Source organism: Corella eumyota, chromosome 2 (genome assembly GCF_963082875.1).
Source record: "Corella eumyota chromosome 2, kaCorEumy4.1, whole genome shotgun sequence".
Lineage (NCBI taxonomy): Eukaryota > Metazoa > Chordata > Ascidiacea > Phlebobranchia > Corellidae > Corella > Corella eumyota.
In genome coordinates, this window is record NC_137491.1 from 20,169,008 (window position 1) to 20,189,834 (window position 20,827).

Consider the following 20,827-nt stretch of genomic DNA (forward strand, 5'->3'; position numbering starts at 1 on the left):
TAACTACAGAATGCTTAGAACTATAACATCCTAAAAAAAGGTCAAGGGCTACCCACATTTTTGTACTTCCTCAGTTCCTATATAGTTTAAATCGTAAAATACCTTTTGAAAATGTAAAAAATGTTTTTAAATAATTTTTTAGGAAAGTTACTTTAGTTAGTACCTCCTGGACTTCTTTAAAATGTTTAAAGGGTACCAGCAATTGTTATTTAAGTTTTTTGCGCATCCATGAAAGTACTAATATGGTATACATTAAATATTAAATGAATGCAACAAAAAAAATGACAAAATTAGTTTAATGATTTAAAACATGCTATAAATAATAATGTTTACACAAAGATTTTAGGTATCTTATAACATGGTCACCAAACCCATTAAGTTTGTAGTCCCATAAACAATCTAAACAGTAAGATAATGCTTGAAAATTGATAATAAAAATTTCTTTTAAATAAATATTTTATCTTAATATTAAAGATGACATTTTAAATATTGTTTTTAATTTTAACAAAATGCGAATAATTACAGAAAGCGTGCACAGAGCTACGGAAATGATATAAACGTTTTTGGAAAATTTGTTAAAACATGTTTTTAAGAAATAATTGCAAGTCTTGGCACATTTTTTTATTAAATACCGGTTTTTATCTGAATATTTATAAAGAGAAATTGTGCAATATTAAAAGTATTAGTTTGGCTATTTGGTTAAAATGATTAAAGATAGCAAGAAATAAAAAAAAATTCATATTAAAGTAAAAAAATAAACAACTAACATTTAACAAGAAACCAAATTTTCGTAATTTCGAAATTCTAGAACTACAACAACAGTGTTCTTTTAGTTATGACGTCATTTTTTTTTTAATTATGACGTCACTTCTAGTTATGGCGTCATTTAAAGTAGTTAGCGATATCAGTTATGTTTATTTAAGGATATGTTAAGTTTGTAGTATAATGACGTCAAAAGCTTGTGTTTGTATGACGTCAAAAATTGTGTTTTGTGACGTCATTTATTTTGCATTAATTTGTCACGTGACGTTACGGACGATTTTTCGGAGTTTGTCGAAGAATTTAAACTTTGCATCGGGGTGATCACGTGATAGTTGGAACAGGAGTCGTGACCACGTTGTGTCGAATCACTTGCCACCGGCGATGGCATTAAAAGTAACGAGTCCACCGTCGAATAAGAGCAACTACTGCTGCTCGTTCCAATTTTTTGATTTTGAGAAACACTTCGTAAAGGTGTCGAGTTTTTGGTACTTCCCCCACTGTACGAATTATACGTCATAACAGACTGCTTGCTGCTACCACGTGACTCGATGACGTCATTGTTTCTTGATTTAAAGCTTTTATTAGAAATTATTGAAGTTGGTTTTGTTAAAATCGAATTGTTATTACTGGAGATATTGGTCGATCGACTTTTAATTTTCGAATTACGAGACGTGTTATTAGATTTGATTGAATTTTCGATAACACTGTTATTAGATGTCAATTTTGCGTCGATTGTACGAGCTATAAATAGCTCTGCGCTACTTGGGTTAAAGCGACAGTCGTTAGAAAGAGAAGTAGATAAGTTTACTTGGCTTTGTACTGATTTTGTTTGACTTTTAAGAGACGAAGTTTTCGATTTTGCGCTTTTAACTGATGTTTTTTCGTCCATAATTGGCGCTATATCTAAGTTTTTTATGTTATTTTCTGGTAAGTCATAGTTTGCAACTGGTTGGGGTTGAACATTAGTTTGTCTAGCCACGCAGGGCGTTATAAACTGTTTGCAGGGGCTTGGATTATATTTTATAGCGCATTGATTTTGTATGGGAGACCGGTAGCAATGTCTTGAATAGGTTTGTATTGATTCTGGCTTATTACTGCTGATAGATTGTTTTACAAAGCTATTATAGTTGTTTATATTAGTGTTAAAGTTAGGGTCATAGCATGAATTAAAATTCGAATTTGGAGGCGATATTTTACACCACATTTGTCGCTGTGGTGCTTGTAGGGGATTCACCGGACTTGATACAAAAGATTCTGACACGTTTTTGTTCATTTCGAGTTTCAATCTTTCTAGATCTTTTGCAACTGTTGTTAATTTGCTTTCTAGTCTTTTTTGGTTTGCTTGTCTTTTCTTCTCACTTTCGATTCTGATTGATCTCGCTTCTTCTTTAACTAGATCGATTAAACCTAAAAAAATGCATTTTTGGAATTTTAAAAATTGAGTTTTTGTTTGTTGATATAATATTTGAAATAAATGAAGTGTTTTGTATGTTTGTGCACTTTTTATAACATTAATGACAAATAATTTTAGAGTTTGTTTTTTAAATTTTGTAACTAACACAGCTAGACATATTTTAAAACTTTTTATTTAAGATATTTCATTTTTGAACTGGTCTACTAAAGTCATGCTTTAAAAAATTATTAGTTTTTAATTAGAACCTTTTTTAATTATGGTATCGGTGCCAAAATATTTTGGCATTAGCATTGGGTAATAACACAAAGTTAGGTAATGAAAAAATCTTAAAAATAGATTTAATTTGACCTTTCATTTTAGCGTTTGAATGTTGAAGTTTATTTGCTTTTATTTCATGATATCTTAATAATTTCTCAGCATTGCGAAGACGATATTTCATGACGTGGGTTTGTTTTGCCATTTTCTCTCGTTGTTCATCATTTAATCTAAGATTTAAATTAAATATCTTGTTTAAAAAATTTGCATTGAGTAAAAGGATAAAAATTTAATGCCTGGTACACAGATTTATTTTAAAGTAAAGCGTTTTTTATATTTGTTTCTTTGATTACTTTAGTTTAAATTCATTTAAATTAAACTTGTAGAAAAAAATATTTTATTCAAGAAGTAGGTTTTATATTTTTATAAACAGTCATCGCAATTTTTGTATTTTATTCGTTAAAGATTCTGCCTTTTTTATTTATTTCCTCATATTTTACTACCTCCATTTTCCATTCTCTTATTTTTTATTCTCTCATTTTTGGGCAACTTAGTTTTATTTAAGCATTTTAATTATATTTTGAAATATTTAATTTAAATTTTTAACCTCTCAAGTTGACCTCTCCATCTCTGCACCTCCATCTTTGCTTTTTGTTCTTCCCGGAGTGAAATTCTCAACTTTAATTCTGCATCTTTGTATTCCTTCTTGGCTCTGTTGTAAAGTTTAAGATTTTAGTAATTTAAATTAAGTTTAATTTTTATACTTTTGTTTGTAGATATTTTTAAAACTTATTTTGGTTAGTTGTAATTTAAGGAAAATTTGTGAATTTTTTCAATCTGTGCAAATAAGTTAAATACTTTCAGAAATAATTAATTAACAAAGAAATATACTTCAACCAACAAATTGCTTAAAGATATATATTTTAACAGGAATGTAGCTTAACAACTGAAGTGTTAAAAGTATAAATATGTGTTGCTATTGTATTTAAAAAAAACGGAATAGCCTATTATAGTTTAAATGACTTAACGCTATTTAATTTTAGGACAAAGCACCATTATCTAAAACCAAAGTATATCGGCCCATCCCAATTTTATATATTAACATTACACTCGACTGAACAATAAAAAATAAATAACTGAAGAGGGTAGGGTGTGTATATAAGATATTAAATTTGCCATTAGTAAAGTTTTAAGTGTGTGCTGTTAAAATTTTGCGGTTGTTGAAGCACTTTAATTACTTTTGAAATGAATATATTTTATGCTGAATGACCGTAAGGTAAAATATTAGTTTAAATTTTGCTGCAAAGCTGCATTTAAATTCAGTTTTAAAACTGAAGTCATCTTTTATGGTTGTTTTTAATTTAGAATAGTTTTAGTATTTTATATTTTAAAAATATGTAGTTTTATTTATTATTAAAAATTTGTTTATTGCAATTAGTTAATTTAAATTGTTTATACTATAAGATAATGTTTAGTTATTAAAAAATAAATATTTTAAAATGAATTTGTATATAAACAAATATTAAGAGTTTCACTTAAAATTAATAACCAAAGACAAATTATAGTTAAGAAATTACTCTTTGAATTCATGTTAACTAATTCTATAAAAATAATTTAGCAATGTTTTTACCTTTCTTCTTCATTTTGCCAGTCATCAATTTCTTTCAAATTATTTTGTTTTAAATTTCGTTTTTGAACATAATTATGAAAACTTGAACTATCACTTGATGTTGAAGTAAATAAAACTTGTTTTTTAAGTTTTACATCTTTCTTTAAATTATCAACAATTTTATTTTTTTTGTCAGTAATTTCATTTTTATTTTTGTCTAACTTTGGGTTTGAGTTTTCCTTGTCAGAATTTTTTTCTTTATTTTTCTTAATATTTTTAGTGTTTGTGTCTTTATTTTTATCACAATTTTCAGATTTTTTGACCAAATTTTTTTGTTCACTTTTTTCAGCAATTTTGTTCTTTAAATCTTTGTTTTTGTCACATTTCTTAGGGTTTGTAGTTTTGTTTAATTTCTTTTTGTTACTTTGTTGTTGTTTATTTCTTCTCCCTCCAACAGTTCTGACTTCTTTTATAACTCCACAATTGTTTCCCATTTTAGTATTTCTGTCTTAAATTAAAATCAATTACATTTAAGCTAATTTTGTAAACCTATAACATTAAAATTTTTAAGTTGCTTCTTAATGTAAAATTGACAGAATATTTAGTAAAAATATTCAATGCTATTAAAATATTTATAACAGTTAATAAGTTTTTAAGTTAGTTAGCATTTAAGTTAGCTAATTTTGTAATACCTATAACTTTAAAATTCAAAATTTAAAATTGACATATTATTAAGTGAACATTTGCAATATTGTTACAATATTTAAACAGTTGGTATATTTTGTAATAAATTAAGATAAACTATTAAAAAAACATTTCTTGTTTCCAATTTTTCCCTTTCTACAACTTTAACAAAAACTCCTTAAACAAACTGTAATCTAAATTTAAACTTTTTCTTGAAGTTTCTTTTAAAAGCACTTCAATTAACATCTTAAGTAGTGTTAGAACATCCATCTCCAGTTTGTGCTTTTAAGTTTACAATCTTGAGGCTGATAACTTGTTTAACTTCAAGTACTTTGAATTGGTTTCAAAATTTTTTAAAGTTTGTTGTTTTAGTTGTTGAACGCTTTATTTTAATTGTATGCCTAATTAATTATTTCATTTTTAATTGAAGTTTAAAATCAACAAGTAAATACATTTGCACTTAATTAGGCATAGTTAAAGTTAAGCAAATTTTTTAAAATGTGCAATAAACATAGTTTTACTAGCAAAAATATTACATTAAAAAGCAGCATTGCTATAAACTTGTATTACTTTAAGTTAAAAACCATTTGTTTTTTAGAAAAAATTAATATTACCAAATTATTAAATTAAAATTATTTGTTTATTTTTTCGGTTGATTTTTAAAATATCTATCAGATAAGAAATATCATTGTGTTCTTTAAACTAACCAACACTTTTACTTTAACAGAAAGTTTAATATTTGTTCTAAAATTAACTTAATAATGTCCGGCAAAGAAACAGTGATCTTGGCTTATAGCGGAGGTTTGGATACTTCTTGTATCTTGGTTTGGTTGATTGAACAAGGATATAGAGTAGTTGCTTTTCTGGTAAGTGATTTTTTTTGGGTAAAATAAGTGGCTTTTGTTAAACAGTATAAATTGTTATGTTAAATCTATATTGATTTAAGTTTAATTTTATTTGGAAACTTTTAACTCATCTTTTTTTATTATTTTTGTGTTGTACCAAATTTAATTACTATTGTTTCAATAACAATGACTTTTAAATTAAAAAATAAATAATAATGAAATAAAACTTCAAAAAAACTTTGGTATATGCTCTTATACATTTGCATCACATAAATGCCATTTTTTTAGGCAGATGTTGGCCAAAATGAAGATTTTGAAGCAGCTAAAGCTAAAGCTTTAAAACTAGGAGCTGTCAATGTAAGTTGTGTTTAAATTGATTACAAAATATTGACTTTAAATTTAGTATAGACTTAATTTATTAAGTATACCAAGTGAGTTAGTAAAAAAATCATACTGTGCATATCAAATCTTTTTTAATATGAAATAATTTCTACGTATTTTTAGATGTATTGGTATTTAGCATGTTGGTTATAAATTACAACAGTTCTTACTGAGTTGTATATTTTTATGTGGTTAAGATGATTATCAAAATAATTTTTTTTTAGATGTATGTAGCTGATTGCAAACGTGAGTTTGTTGAGGAATTTATTTGGCCAGGTGTCCAAGCAAACTCGAAATATGAGGACAGATATTTACTTGGGACTGCACTTGCACGACCTTGTATTGCAAGGAACATGATCGAGGTCGCAAAGAAGGAAGGAGCTAAGTTTATATCACATGGAGCAACTGGAAAGGTTAGAAATTAAAGTCTCCATTTACTCAGTTGTTTTAATGGTTAATTGTTGAATGTTTGAACAAAAATACCCTATAAATTTAACCGGCAGCGTGTTGTAGTGGTAAGAACACTGCATCACCATGAGGTCGTGGGATCAATCCCCACTGCTCTTATGCTGCTGAGCCAGCACTTAGTCAGTAGCATAATTACCGAGCAAATTTAATCAATAATATTTGAAAATGCTAAAGGCAACTCGAAACTGTGTTGGAGTAACTGATGTTACTCTATGTTTAGGTCGGGCTTTCGACTTTCCCACATCGAAGATAAAGATATATACAAAAAAAATATTACAAAAGTAAAGTAAAGTAAAACTAATAAATTCTAAACTACCATATTTTAAATAAAAATTTCATTTTGTTACCAGGGCAACGACCAAGTCAGGTTCGAGCTTGCTTGTTATGCGTTGTATCCAGGAGTTAAGATCCTTGCTCCGTGGAGGATGAACGAGTTTCTAACCAGATTTCAAGGTCGATTGGATTTGTTAAAATATGCTGAAGATAAAAATATTCCAATCCAAGCAACTGTGAAAGAACCTTGGAGCATTGATGATAATCTAATGCATGCTAGGTAGGGTTTATCTTTAATTAAAAAAGGGGTAATTTTGGGTGTTTATAAATTTAATATTCACTAGTGTGTGTTGTTGTAACATTTTTGAAAGACAACTGGGTACATCAGGTAAGGCCTCATATCAGCTTTGAATAAAACTTTAACCCTACTTCCATAACTAGGCCTTTTCACATCAGGTCTATATAACTAATTAAGAATTTTTTGTTTAAGTTAAATTACCACTGGGTTTATTGCTTACAAGGCAGAACGTTCTTGTTTATGTTATTGTAGGAAAAAATGTCAGTCCTTAATTTTTTATATTTTAAATTTAATTTAGTTATGAAAGTGGGATACTTGAAAACCCTCTAACGCCCTCCCAACCAGGAATGTTTAAGATGACCGTTGACCCAGAACAAGCTCCCGATGTACCCGCTCATATAGTGGTGAACTTTAAACGAGGTATCCCAGTAAAGGTCAGCTATTTTATTAAAGTTAATGTAAATTTGTTAATACAGAGAGATGTTTTACATAACATACTCTTAAACATTTTAATCGGCGGTAGCGTGGTGTAGTGGTAAGAACACTTGCTACACCATCATGAGGTCGTGGGTTCAATCCACACTGCTCTCATGCTGTAGCACCCTTAAGTAAGGCATTATAAACAGTATGAACTCCTGCTGAGCCAGCACTTAATCAGCAGTATAATTATCGGCCAATTATAATCTATAATATCCCAAACTGCTACAGGCAACTCAAGACGGGGATGGGGTAACTGGTGTTCTCTATGTTTTGGTTGCGCATTTATCCTTTCCATAAGAGGATAAAGATAAATACAAAAAAAAATCTTTAATTTTTTATCAAATAACCTAATATAATTTATCTAACCTTAAATTTAACTTTTAAATTTTTTATAAATTAACTTCTAGGTAAACAACAAAGATGATGGGACAGAGATTGAAAGTTCTTTGGAATTGTTTCTTTATTTGAACAAAATTGCGTGAGTTTAAGGTTTTTTAATTAACAAATATTTACACATTTAATGCTGCTAGTTTAATTTAAAAAAATTTTTTTGTATAATCTAATGTCTTAATAATAAATTGTCTTTAAATTTATCATTTCAGTTTAAGACTTCTTGATGTATGTTACAATTTTTCACACATTTTTTTTGTATATATATTTATCCTCGATGTGGGAAAGTCAAATGCGCGACTTGAATATAGAGTAACATCAGCAGTTGCTCCAACCCAGTCTTGAGTTGCCTGTGGCAGTTTAGGATATTATATAGATTATAATTGCTCGATAATTATGCTGCTGATTAAGTGCTGTGCTACTCAAGGGTGCTACAGCATGAGATCAGTGGGAATTGAACCCACGACCTCATGTGTGGTGTAGCAAGTGTTCGTACCACTACAATACACTGCTGACATTGAAATATAATTAAAGTTAAAAAATATAGTACTGTACCATCTATATTTTATTATCTAAAATAATTTTAAATGACAAAAACAAATGAAAAGTTTAAAAGATAAATTAAATTAAAAAATAAATATTTATTTTTACAGAGGAGCTCATGGTATTGGTCGAATTGACATTGTTGAAAATCGTTTCATTGGAATGAAATCACGAGGTTGTTATGAGACACCAGGTGGCACTATACTCCACATAGCTCATGAGGATATCGAGATGTTGACCTTGGACAAGGAGGTCAGAAAGGTCAAACAATATCTCGCTACTCAGTTTGCTGTGCAAGTTTATAATGGTGAGATCATAAGTTTGTAATTGTACTTGTTTTTTTAATTTAAAATTTTTTGTGTCATTTTTATGTAATGTAAAATTTATTCAATTATATTTGCTTTTTATATGTTTTTTAAGTTAAGCTTTTGTATTTTAGTAAATAACAGACCTATTTTTTATTTGAATGTTCCAAAAAAAACACTATTAAAGCTCTTTAATACATAATTTAATTTATTTTAAAATAATCCATTATCTATTACTATATAACAGGACATTGGTATAGTCCTGAATGTGAATATGTGAGAGATTGCATTGATAAAAGTCAAGTTTTAGTTGAAGGGTCGGTTCATCTTAAACTTTATAAAGGAAATGTATATGTTACTGCTAGGGAGTCCAAAACCTCTTTGTACAACCAAGAACTTGTCAGGTAGATTATTTATTTTCCTGTTTTGTTTGTGTTTTAAATGGAAGACACCCTATTAAACCACCTGAACATACCTTTTGTTACTCACACCCAGTGTCAAGTTGTTACAGTTTTGTATGTTTTTGACATAAACTTGAAGTTTGTGTAGTGGTTAGATGACTTTATACCATAAGTTCTAGGTTCGATCTCCACTGCTTTTATGCTGTAACATTTTCAAGCACTATGAACAGTACAAATTCTGCTAAGCCAATAAAAAACAATTGGTGGTTCAATTGTAATTATCTGGCAATTATAATCATTAATATTCCAAGCTTGCTAAGTCAACTTTAGACTGGGTGGGGTAACTGATGTTTCTTCATGTTTAGACTGTAAAGCTGGCCTTTTTACATTAAGGATAAATAAATACAAAAAAATGCTAAGCAGAAATTTTATATTGTGTTATTGATAGCCAATACATTTTGATTGCAGTGTAAATCAAACCGTGCATTTTTAATTTTTATACTATGTTATAATTTTGATTTTAGTATGGATGTAGAAGGGGATTATGAACCTAAAGATGCTGAAGGTTTCATCAAAATAAATGCTTTGAGATTGAGAGAGCACAAAAGGTTACAGAAGGCCTTGCAGTAAATTACAACTTGGTGTCAACTTATTTGGTGGATTTTTGATCATATTTTTTCTGACCAATTTTTATTTTCGGTTAATATTTACTATTTATCTCAAGGTTTTTACACAACTTAGCATGTAACTTTCACAAACTGGTTTATTAATATATAACTTGTGCAAATATATACTTAATTACTTGTATACCATTAATGTTAGCAATTATAAACTTCTCTTATTTTTAGTAAGTTCAGTTTTTTTTTGCACAAAACAAATTTAAATATCTTAATTTTTCTAAAGCTGTTGCAAAAAAATTAACACAAAAATGCACACAATTATATATTATCACAATGTTTAATTTTGTTTTAAATATATACCAGCTTCTAAACAAATGTAATTATAAAGTAATTATTATTTTATACTATGCTATATAGGGAGTGCAATATCAAATAATTTAAGTAATAATCTATATTAATATTATATAAATGTTATATTTAAAAATATATTATATGTTCGTAATATTAATTGCAGAAAGTTTAAATGATAAAATATTGTTTGTTAAAATCCGTTAAAAATCATTTAAATTAGGTGTGTTAGCTTTATAAATATGTATGTGCAGTTGTTACTGAATATTTTAAATGTAATTCTTGCAATTTTAATTATTTAGTTTGTAGTTTCATAGTAGATTGTATTATGCAATAATTGTTTAATTTCATATAAAGTGGTGGCAATAAAAGTAATCAAAAAACGTTTTTTTTTGTATATAACTTTATCCTCGATGTGGGAAAGTTGAATGCGCAACTTAAACATAGAGTAACATTTGTTACTCCGACCCAGTCTCGAGTTGCCTTTAGCAGTTTGGGATATTATAGATTATAATTGCCCGATAATTATGCTGCTGATTAAGTGCTGGCTCAGCAGGAGTTCCTACCGTTTATATCACCTTACTCAAGGGCTCTACAGCATGAAAGCAGTGGAAATTAAACCCACGACGTCATGTACCACGTCGCCGGTCTTTTTTTTGTTATTAAAGTAAAAATTTCTTTGATTAAAACGCTGACTCTGACCTTATTTTTTTCGTTACCTTGACCTAGTTTCAAAGTTTAAATATCAGTTTTGTATATCGTTAGCATTGTCTCTGTATTTATCTGTAGAAAATATAGCTGATATTTATTTTCAGTTTCTGTAAAACAGCAATGTAGTGTTTAATTTATTGTAAATCCGTTGTACCCTCTCATTTTTTACCATTATTTATTTCCCCTTTTAAAAGTTCCCCCCTGCCCTTTTTACTACAATTCATGAAACTATCAGATTACAAAGTTGCTTCAAATCTTTACAACAAAAGATTTCAAATTTTCGTTTGTTGATTATCGGCAAGTTTTAATTTATTTAACTAAATTGATTTGTATCATTTTAAAAACTTTACAGAAACTTGTAATATGTTGCCCGGCCGTCGAAATTACCGTCAGGTTTTCAGTATCCATGGGGCGTTTTTGCGATAGCCTATATATAAATCATCTCGGGACTCTTTAAGATTATAAGGTAAAACTTAAAAATATATAATTTGTCAAATAAAATAAATTATTAAAGTTTAAAGTTATTTTTGAATAAAAAAAAAATGAATTTTTGTCAGGTGAATTTATTTTTATTTCTAATTAATTAGCATCGATAATTAAATAAAAATTAAATGGTTTAAAAATAAATTGATTTGTATTTAAAGTTTGTGGTCTATAAAAATGTTTTAATGATTTATTTTTTATAGAATTTGTTTTCCGTAGTGTTGTGTTTCCTATTGGCAACCAAATTTTGTGATGTCACTGGGAATCCTGCAATTAAGTAATTTAAAAAAATTTAATAACCTAAAATCGTAAATTGCTAGTTATAAAAAAAACTTTGTAAACAATTACAAAATTAAAAACAAAAATTAGTGAAAAAAAGTTTTTTCCTAATTTAGAAGTTTGGTAATATAAGACAATAAACTGTTAATTCTTTTTTAAAATTTTTTAATTGTTAATTCACAAAAATTTAAAAACATTTTTTTAATAAAGTTATGACAAGGGCTGTGCAGAAATCGATGTGGGCGTGGTCAAAACGGCGTGCGTTGATTGGACTGAAAAATTAGTGATATGCCCCCATCTTAATGCACCTTATACTAAAGTCAAATGTAACTCTTACTGTAATCCATTATGTCGCAATTACAGAGTCTATGACGTCACATATATGGTGTCTCTTAGAGGTCGTCGGAATGACGTCATAGCGAAAGATGTCGTCGTCGCTTGCTATTGTGCCTAAACAATAGCCTAATAATACTACAAGTTTTAGATTAAATTATTTAATTGTATTAATTTATTATTTATTTTATATTTTATGCAATGTTGATTTAAATTTTTAAATTGTTTGTTTATTTAATTTTATATATAACTTTTATATTTAATTTATTTCAAATTGAGGATAAACGAAATATTAACCTGTACGAAATTATTAATTATGACGTCACATATTATGACATGTTACATTTGTTTTCATTTTATAGAGATTCAGTTGCTTATTTTTTAATTTGATTTAAATTCAAAACTTTAAAGCTTAAAACGTTTGTAATTAGTGTTTATGTTAATACAATGTATATTGATTCAAGTATTAATCAATTCCCATATTATCCTTACAAAAAATAAGCTAAAAGGCAGATATAATATCAGTAGAATGTAGTTAAACTCAATATGCACAGATGTCTTGAATTTAAAAATTTTAATGAAGTTTTAAACATAGCAGCAAAGCATAAAAGCATTATTTTTCTAAAATCTTAAATTATTTTATGGTTAAGTTCTAGATTTTCTGAGTTTAGGTTTTTAAGTTAAAATGTCCAAAGCAATTTCTTTACAAGTTGCTCGCGATTTTCTAAAATTCGTCGATGCGTCGCCGTCTCCTTATCACGTGGTCCAGGAATGTAAAACTCGACTTCTGGGTGCTGGGTTTAAGGAACTTAGTGAACGAGACCACTGGGATATAAAACCGTTGGATAAATGTTTCGTTACAAGAAACCAGTCGACCATTCTTGCTTTTGCAGTTGGTGGAAACTACAAACCAGGAAATGGATTTACAATTATAGGAGCTCATACTGATAGTCCTTGTTTGAGAGTTAAGGTAAAGAGTACTCGCAAAAAACAAGGTTTTATTCAAGTTGGCACGGAATGTTATGGGGGCGGAAATTGGGGTTCGTGGTTTGATCGGGATCTCAAGATTGCTGGAAGGGTCCTGGTTGCCGATAGTAACAATCGAAGCAAAATTAAATCAGTTTTGATTCATGTTGATCGCCCGATTTTACGTGTTCCACATTTGGCAATTCATCTCCAAAGAGAAATGAACGAAAAATTCTCGATTAACAAGGAAATTCATTTGGTTCCAATCATTGCAACTGAAGCAGAGTTCCAACTGAATAAATGTGCCGATAATGATGTCACAAAGGGGTCGTGTGCAACCAAGCATCACAGCGTGTTTGTGAAACTTCTGGCTGACGAGTGCAAATCTAAAATAAAAGATATCATTGATCTTGATTTGTTTCTAGCAGATCAACAACCTTCAGCAATTGGTGGAATTTTAGAAGAATTTATCTATGCCCCTCGGTTGGACAACTTGTTAAGTAGTTACTGTGGGTTAAGAGGGTTAATCGAATCATGTGACAACCTGGGATCTGACCCCAATATAAGGATGGTTAATCTCTATGACAACGAAGAGGTTGGATCCAGTAGCGCACAAGGAGCTTGCTCTTCAATTACTGAATACATCATGAGAAGATTATCAGTTAATCCAAACAACTCGACAACATTTGAAGAAAGCATTCCGAAATCGTTTATGCTAAGTGCAGATATGGCACATGGAATTCATCCAAATTATGCTGATAAGCATGAGGAAAACTTAAAACCATCATTCCATGGAGGTCCTGTTATTAAAATAAACAACAACCAGCGTTATGCTACAACTGCTATCACCGCAACTATTGTTCGCGAAGCTGCTCGCTTAGCTGATATTCCAACTCAAGATGTGATGGTAAGAAATGACTCAGGTTGTGGAAGTACAATTGGACCCCTACTTTCTACAAGACTTGGTATGAGAACGGCAGATATAGGATGTGCACAACTGAGTATGCACTCCTGTAGAGAAATGTGTGGAGTTTATGCACCTGAGCAATGCACAAAATTGATGCGCTCGTTTTTCGAGAATTTTGCAGAGATTGATGCTAACATGAGTTGTGAATAAATTAGGTTTGTGGGTTTAAGATTTATTTCTAATGAAGTTCAAATTTTGTAGCCTTTTAATTTATTTGATTTTGATATTTTCTTTCACTGTTAATGAACAAAATTCTGCAGACCAAAATCTATTTTCAGTGTGTTACTAATAAAGTTCAATAATGTTTGTAATGCCTGTATTGTTATAATTAATTTTGTATCAAGTTAAAATGGTATTTTAAAGTTTATGAACAAAGTGGGCCAAAAATTTAAAGAAACAAAAATTATTTTTATTAAAGCTGATATTGATTAAATTTTGCTTGATAAATATATTTAATAAAAGCTTAACTATTTGGTATAGAAATAATTCTATTGTAACAAATTTAATATGTGTCAAAATCATGTCAAATGTATAGTGCTTAACCTTAATTCAGGATAATAACTTCCTTGTGTTATTGTTTAAATTGTTTCAGTTTTGGGTTTATGTGAAATTATATTTTAAAGCTGCTAATTTAAAGGGTATGTGTGTTTAAAAACTAAGTTGAAAATAGGAGTTTATTTGTGTTTGTAACACAGCTATATCTACTTCAAGTTTGTAGTGATTTTTTACATTAGTTTGAAATAAAATTCATTTAAATTTTTGACTAATATTTTTCTTTTGTTGTATGTTTTGTTACTATTTGATTATAGCAATTAATTCACACACTGATTGATGCAATTTCCAGGTTTATAAGTTTAATATAATGGTGACAATAATGTAGTTTATCCTCAAGATGTCTTTAACGAAAATAAACGGGGATTTAGAAGGAACAATATACAAGTGGACTAACTACTGGGGGGGTATGGAAATAAATTTATTAAATTTTTATTAAAAATAATTGCAATTAATTAAAGTTTAATAATAACTTTTTAAAATTAAAAGTTTGGTTAATGCTTTCCTAAAAAAGCCTAATGTATAATATAGATTTTGGTATTTGATTTTTTTAATTTTTTAAATGTATAATATATATAAATTTACATTGAAAAGTTGTATCTAAGTAACTATTTAGTTTGAATGTTGGCCGTATGGCTAATGCCTAATGTTAAAATCTCTTTTTATTACAATAGCACTATGGGTGTCATTGATTATATGTTGTTGACTTCATATAATAATCTCTTTAGAAAACCTTTAATTGACATTCAAATGCCATTCATTTCATTAAAACTACCCAGGATACTAACTCAACCATAAACCATACCACATTGTTATATCTAGTTTTAAGTAGAATTGATTTTACTAATTAAAATCTTGATTTTAAGGTTGGCAGCCTCGGTGGTTGATCCTACAAGAAGGAATATTATCTTATTATAACAGCGCTGATGAAGTAGAAAAGGGATGTAGAGCTTCAATTAAAATATCTGCAAGTGATATTGTTGGTTAGTTAAGTTAATTTTGGTCAAATAAGGTTTAAATATAAATGTATGTGCATGCTTAAAGGTTATGCTTACAGTTTTGTTAGAATCGTTTGGCTCTACTTTAAGTACTGAAAATGAAACCTTTTTTAACATATTTGCATAAACAAGCATAAATATTTCTAAAAAATCAATGTTTTGTATACGTGGTTATGTGTATCAGTGCATGGTGTACACTAATGCTTAAGAGTTTTATATAGTGATATTATTCTTAATACTGAACTAGAATATTGGTATAAAATACACATCTGCTTAGTGTAACCATTTTATTTAGAACCATATGTTTTTCTTTGTATTTATATTCTCTATCTACTCAATAATAAGCAAATTTTTACATATTTACAAACAAAACAAAATTTGTTTTTAAAATTTATTTTAATGTAATAAAAACCCTTTTTTTTCCAGCTTACCCAAATGACAACACAAGGTTTGATATAGTTGTCCACAATGAGCAGAGGTGGTACCTGAAGTGTAACAACCCGGCTGAGAGACAAGCTTGGTTGATTAGTTTAGGAACCTCTAAGGCTGGAAGTGATAATGATAAGATTACTAAAAGTGAACAAGGTATTATAATGATTGTACTTATATTATAATGATTTATTTTTTTTAATGAACGACTATTGTCTAAGAATTGTTTTGATTTTTATTTAATTCATTAATTCTTGATGTGAGAAGGTCGACTTTAAAGTAACAGTTAGGTTTACCTTAAACCAGTCTGAAGTTGACTTTGACAGTTTGAGATAGTTTTGATTATTATTGCCTGGTAATAAATCTGCTGCTTACTCAAAAGGTTTGGCAGAAGTTCTTTTATATCACAGTTAGGTCTGTAAGCAGCAGGAATCGAACAAAAAACCTCACTTAACTTTGTGTGTAATTTTGTGTAATTTGGAAATTTTGTACCAATAATTTAACTGTTTCAGACTCTCACAATGCTCACAATGAGTTAAAAGCTTGCATGAGTGAAGTGAGATTGTTTTGTGACCTGTTGGTTCAACAAAGTGTTAATGTTAAAGAAGAAACTCAGAAAGATAAACCAGATTTAAAGGTAATCTTTAACTTTATTATTTACTAATTAACAAACTTTTAAAGGTGAAATATTTATGTTTTAAAAATTTTATGAAGTCTAAGCTGTATACAGTAATAAAAACATAAAATAATAAAATAATTTAAAGTGTTTTTATACTCATTATTAGGGATGGGCCAATCAAATCCGAGTCCGAGTACTCGGCCCGAGTATTAAGCATATTTTAATACTCGTGCTCGTCGAGCATTTTTTAGTACTCGGACGCCGAGTAATAATTTGTCATTTAAGATCGTATACGATTTACTAAACATAAAAAACACGAGGTTTGCCTTTTTCTAATAATCTATAATCTACTCTCAATTATATTACGTTATTTAAGCAACAATTGCGCAACTAATATACTTTTTTTTACTAAATTTTACGCATAATAAATTTGAGACTTAAACATTTTCGTTTGGACTTAAAATGATATTGCTATCAGCGGTAAGTAGTTTTGCCAACGTTAAACCTTTTATAATCCATAAATACGTGTTTTTTGGCAAATTTTGCAGTTTTAAAATTATGCGGGAAAGATTCTCGTGAACAGTTATATACGTTTAAATGACGTCATAACCGAGTACTCGGACTCGGCCGAGTATCGCGACAAAATACTCGGGCTCGTCGAATCCGAGTAATTTGGATTTCAGCCCATCCCTACTATATTTGAATTTGTTTATGTTTACCTATTCGGTAACTTTTGTTTTATAAAACTTTTCTTTGAAATCATAATAAATAAAAATAACATAAAACCTTTTTTTCCAAAAATGACAAATTTCAATTTTAATTTATTTGATTTGTTTAAAATATTTTAGAAATTATCAGACTCTTCCGCCTTACTATCCACAACTTGTGACACTTTTCTTGCTACCTTGGGTCGTTGTCTTGACCTTTCTGAGACGACCTTTGACCTTCCAGCACCACCGGGTCATATGTTAATGAGTATGAGGTCACTTTCCCATGACAACGAACAAGCAGCGTTGCCGAGAAGAAAAATTAAACACAAAAAGGTTTGTAATAAAAATTCAAAAATATATTAAAAAAAATAATAAATTAAACTTAAAATAGCGCCACCCAAGAAGCATGGGTCCCACCCCTCCCCTGACCCCCTCAGCCACCCCTATTATGTTTGAATCACCCCTGCGAACCCCCTATGAGGACAAAACTACAAATAACGAGGATAAAGTCATACATATGTCGGAGACATCTTCGCTCAACAGTTTAAATCCTGAAACAAGTGATTCCATAAACAACAATGCTAACACAGACAATACAAAGACCATGAAAAACAATGTGGCTTATGGTGGTGACAATGTTAAAACAATGAAACAATTGAACAACAATGGGACTAACAATGTGAAAAAGAACAATGCAAGTAACAATGTGGATACAATGGAAAATGACGATGAAGAAACTTTGTTGTCCTTCTTCAGTGGGATGTTACACAGGTAAAAAAAAAAAAAAAAAGAGTAAATTTTTAAAACTTTTTTTCTATTGCTTGCTATTATAACAAGCCCCCTAAATTTTGTTTTCCTATTTGTGTTATTTTTCTGGTTTAATACATATATAGTGGAGCCTTGACGATATGTTTGTGTCCAATTTATAGATCTACAATGTAAATAAAACTGCCATTTGTGGTGTGCAGGTAAATTGTTACAGGGAAATGTTATTTGAAAGTTGTTACAAAATTAAAATGCAGATTATAAAGAGTTTTTAAGAAATTTTTTTTTCTAAACATATTTTAAAAAGTAATTAAAGTAATCTATGCATGCCTTAATGTAAAACAATCTTCTAAATTTTCTTTTTAAGTATTTCATTTTTTTCCTAGTTTTTCGGACATTGTTTTAGAGGAAGACGGAGGAATCTCAACTTTGTCGTTTCTCTCTGCATGTGAAGGGATAATCCCCTTTCTTGATACCATTGGGTCAAAAGCTTTTGCTCCAGTTAAAATGGACTTTATGGGAAATATATCGGTGGGTTGTTAAAGAAATAAAAATTTATAAAAATGTCTTTAAACTTTAAGCAAAATGGTGAAATTAGGTAAAAATCTAGTTTTTAGAATAATTTTTTGAGTTATTTTAAACATTTTTTTAAATTGTAGAATAATTTTTTTTTCAGAAAATCCGCACAAAACATTCTTCTAACCCGACCCAGTTTCGTAAACTACAAGATATTCTCCATCAGGAGGTTGTGACCTCTACAACCAAGGTCAGGAACTCTGCAACAGACGCCCTCATGTGGTTAAAACGTGGGTTGAGATTTATTCAAAAATTTCTTGTGATTTTCAAGAATGGAGAAAGAAATCTAACAACAGCACTTAGTAAGTTTTAAACGTAATTTAAAGATTTCAAGTTTAAAAATTTTTATTATTTTTAAGTCAATTGCCAACACCCTGGGCTGCATTTTATTATCATAACTTGGTTGCAATTTTAAACTACTGTAGGCATGTGGTCATTTACTTGTGTACCACAAATAGTAGTTTTTATATTTCTAAAGACCTTTATATTGGACATAAATGCTTAGTATTTTGTTCACCAAGATTTATCATATACATTTTTACATAGATAGTAATGTTTTATAGGTATAGTTATTATAATTGTCTTTAAAGGATACTGTAAATACAACATGTTAAACTAATTGTTCAACTAATTAATAATTGATGTTCAGATAAATCATACACAGATACACTTAAGCCTTTTCATGGCTGGGTAGTCAAAGGAATTTTCGCGGTAAGTTTTGTTAAATATTTACTCTTGAGTGCTTTTAAATTATTTTTAAACACTTTCTAAAAAAAATAAATTCAATATTACTATGATTTTATAAAAACACTCCATCAATTAATATCAGACTTTCAATATATATTTTTTTAATATTTATTTATCCTCAAAGTGGGACACTTTTTTGACCTAAACATAGAGTAACGTCAGTTACCCCAACCCAGTCTTGAGTTGCTTTTGGCAGTTTGGGATATTATTAAATATAATTGCCCATAATTACCCTGTTGATTAAGTGTACTCTAGTGTTATTAAGTGTATTAAATATTGAATGTAATTATGTTAAGCTTGCTGTTAAAGCTGCTCCATATCCGAATGATTTTATTCGGGCGCTTGCAACAACACCCGACACTGCTGATGATAAAAGGTAAATATTTCATGTTTTGTATAAGTTATATTTAAAAACCATATGTTTGGTGTGATGATCTATATTTTTAAAGTTGTGTGTTGTGAAAAATATTGTGATTTGTTATCAATCTTTGGTATGCCTTTACTTTTAAGGGATTTTTTTTAAATCTAAGCTTGTTCTAAAGTGTAAAGTTTTTCTTTTAATTTTTACCAAAAAGTGAATATAGCTTAAAATACATAGAGAATTAAAGATTTGTATGTTAAATCTTTGTTTAACAATAAAATATTTAATTCTAATTGTAACAAGTATATAAAGTTAAGAAAAGGTGAATTGTTACCTCTAGCAGTTTTTTCTACAATGAAAAAGTTTTAATACAATTTATTTATTCCAGGTTTTATGCAATATTAATACAAGATATTGACCAATATGTAACAGCCATGGATGTTGTTCTCAATATATTGGACAATTATTATGAAAAACATAATTTGGAATCAAATGCAGTTGTGTAAACTATAAATTTTGCATCTTTTTTACTTTTATATTTATTATAAACAAATTCTACACATCAATTACACAAGAATTGTCCTAAATGTTATTTTAAAATGATACTTAAAAATAATTAAAACAATTTAAAAAAAACAAATTAGTTATATTTTTTTTACCAAATGTCTTACTAAAATCTCTTTTGTTAGTAGTTTATAATATAGGTGCTAGATTGTATTTTTAGCATAAAATAAATGTTATTATAACTATAAACCTTATGTTAATATTTTTAATATATTTTCAAAACGTTGGCCATAAGCAATATATACTGAGGTGGCTTAAGTGGTGTAAATTATATTTTTTGTCGTAATACTGTTGCAATTATTTATAGTTACTATAATATTTAAATCCTAGATTGCCTTAGATTTTGTAAAATGCACTTGGTTTTACAATTTTGAAGCATTGTTAACTAACTAACTATACAACTAACAAATTATTTTCAATTTTTTGAGGGTTAAAAAATTTGAAAATTACAATAATAAGAATATTTATTTATTATTTAACCACTGTTTAAAACTTTCACAATCTCTATATTTATATTTACCTACACACATATAACAAAACTTTTATTTTTCTTCAAAAATTTGTAAGAAATATGATCTGATAAGTAACTGTTATAAGGCCCAATATACTGTGGGATATTGAAAACTTTTAATAGTAAAAAAATATTAATTTGCAAAAAATATTCAAATATGTATTTTAAATTTTTTCTGGT

At 28.5% G+C, this 20,827-nt stretch overlaps 5 protein-coding genes across 5 annotated transcripts; 4 read left to right on the forward strand and 1 right to left on the reverse strand.

Moving 5' to 3' along the window:
• Positions 1-823: 823 nt before the first annotated feature.
• LOC145743280 (uncharacterized) lies at positions 824-4,566 on the reverse strand. The gene is made up of 4 exons (XM_082561204.1): positions 4,062-4,566; positions 3,039-3,143; positions 2,525-2,661; positions 824-2,169 (listed from the first exon to the last, which is right to left on the reverse strand). The coding sequence occupies exons 1-4, from the start codon at positions 4,532-4,534 to the stop codon at positions 998-1,000; spliced, it is 1,887 nt and encodes a 628-aa protein (XP_082417330.1). The 5' UTR covers positions 4,535-4,566; the 3' UTR covers positions 824-997.
• An 889-nt stretch (positions 4,567-5,455) lies between these two features.
• Positions 5,456-10,099, forward strand: LOC145741653 (argininosuccinate synthase-like). The gene is made up of 9 exons (XM_082559271.1): positions 5,456-5,590; positions 5,858-5,926; positions 6,175-6,363; positions 6,769-6,971; positions 7,288-7,423; positions 7,877-7,947; positions 8,513-8,709; positions 8,955-9,111; positions 9,633-10,099. Exons 1-9 carry the CDS (start codon positions 5,486-5,488, stop codon positions 9,736-9,738), a joined length of 1,233 nt encoding a protein of 410 aa, XP_082415397.1. The 5' UTR covers positions 5,456-5,485; the 3' UTR covers positions 9,739-10,099.
• A 1,162-nt stretch (positions 10,100-11,261) lies between these two features.
• On the forward strand, positions 11,262-12,003 carry LOC145742645 (uncharacterized). The gene is made up of 3 exons (XM_082560421.1): positions 11,262-11,344; positions 11,474-11,547; positions 11,760-12,003. The coding sequence occupies exons 1-3, from the start codon at positions 11,330-11,332 to the stop codon at positions 12,001-12,003; spliced, it is 333 nt and encodes a 110-aa protein (XP_082416547.1). The 5' UTR covers positions 11,262-11,329.
• A 536-nt stretch (positions 12,004-12,539) lies between these two features.
• On the forward strand, positions 12,540-14,489 carry LOC145744048 (aspartyl aminopeptidase-like). Its single transcript, XM_082562143.1, has one exon. The coding sequence runs from the start codon at positions 12,568-12,570 to the stop codon at positions 13,963-13,965; it is 1,398 nt and encodes a 465-aa protein (XP_082418269.1). The 5' UTR covers positions 12,540-12,567; the 3' UTR covers positions 13,966-14,489.
• Positions 14,490-14,593: 104 nt separating this feature from the next.
• On the forward strand, positions 14,594-20,744 carry LOC145744047 (pleckstrin homology domain-containing family A member 8-like). Its single transcript, XM_082562142.1, has 11 exons — positions 14,594-14,774; positions 15,234-15,350; positions 15,792-15,950; positions 16,307-16,431; positions 17,262-17,456; positions 17,515-17,894; positions 18,275-18,419; positions 18,565-18,766; positions 19,114-19,175; positions 19,508-19,587; positions 19,961-20,744. The coding sequence occupies exons 1-11, from the start codon at positions 14,708-14,710 to the stop codon at positions 20,076-20,078; spliced, it is 1,650 nt and encodes a 549-aa protein (XP_082418268.1). The 5' UTR covers positions 14,594-14,707; the 3' UTR covers positions 20,079-20,744.
• Positions 20,745-20,827: the final 83 nt, after the last annotated feature.

Bases quoted from the DNA above. Each gene is read 5' to 3' on its own strand.
- LOC145741653 (XM_082559271.1), top strand. From the start codon at position 5,486: ATGTCCGGCAAAGAAACAGTGATCTTGGCTTATAGCGGAGGTTTGGAT. The intron at 6,364-6,768 runs GTTAGAAATTAA...TTTTGTTACCAG, and splicing joins CACATGGAGCAACTGGAAAG to GGCAACGACCAAGTCAGGTT. The intron at 6,972-7,287 runs GTAGGGTTTATC...AATTTAATTTAG, and splicing joins GATAATCTAATGCATGCTAG to TTATGAAAGTGGGATACTTG.
- LOC145743280 (XM_082561204.1), bottom strand. From the start codon at position 4,534: ATGGGAAACAATTGTGGAGTTATAAAAGAAGTCAGAACTGTTGGAGGG. The intron at 2,662-3,038 runs GTTAAAAATTTA...TTTAAATCTTAG, and splicing joins TGGAGAGGTCAACTTGAGAG to ATTAAATGATGAACAACGAG. The intron at 2,170-2,524 runs GTCAAATTAAAT...GCATTTTTTTAG, and splicing joins TTCAAACGCTAAAATGAAAG to GTTTAATCGATCTAGTTAAA.
- LOC145744048 (XM_082562143.1), top strand. From the start codon at position 12,568: ATGTCCAAAGCAATTTCTTTACAAGTTGCTCGCGATTTTCTAAAATTC.
- LOC145742645 (XM_082560421.1), top strand. The intron at 11,548-11,759 runs GTAATTTAAAAA...TTTTTAATAAAG, and splicing joins ACTGGGAATCCTGCAATTAA to TTATGACAAGGGCTGTGCAG.
- LOC145744047 (XM_082562142.1), top strand. From the start codon at position 14,708: ATGTCTTTAACGAAAATAAACGGGGATTTAGAAGGAACAATATACAAG. The intron at 17,895-18,274 runs GTAAAAAAAAAA...TTTTTTTCCTAG, and splicing joins TTCAGTGGGATGTTACACAG to TTTTTCGGACATTGTTTTAG. The intron at 19,588-19,960 runs GTAAATATTTCA...TATTTATTCCAG, and splicing joins GACACTGCTGATGATAAAAG to GTTTTATGCAATATTAATAC.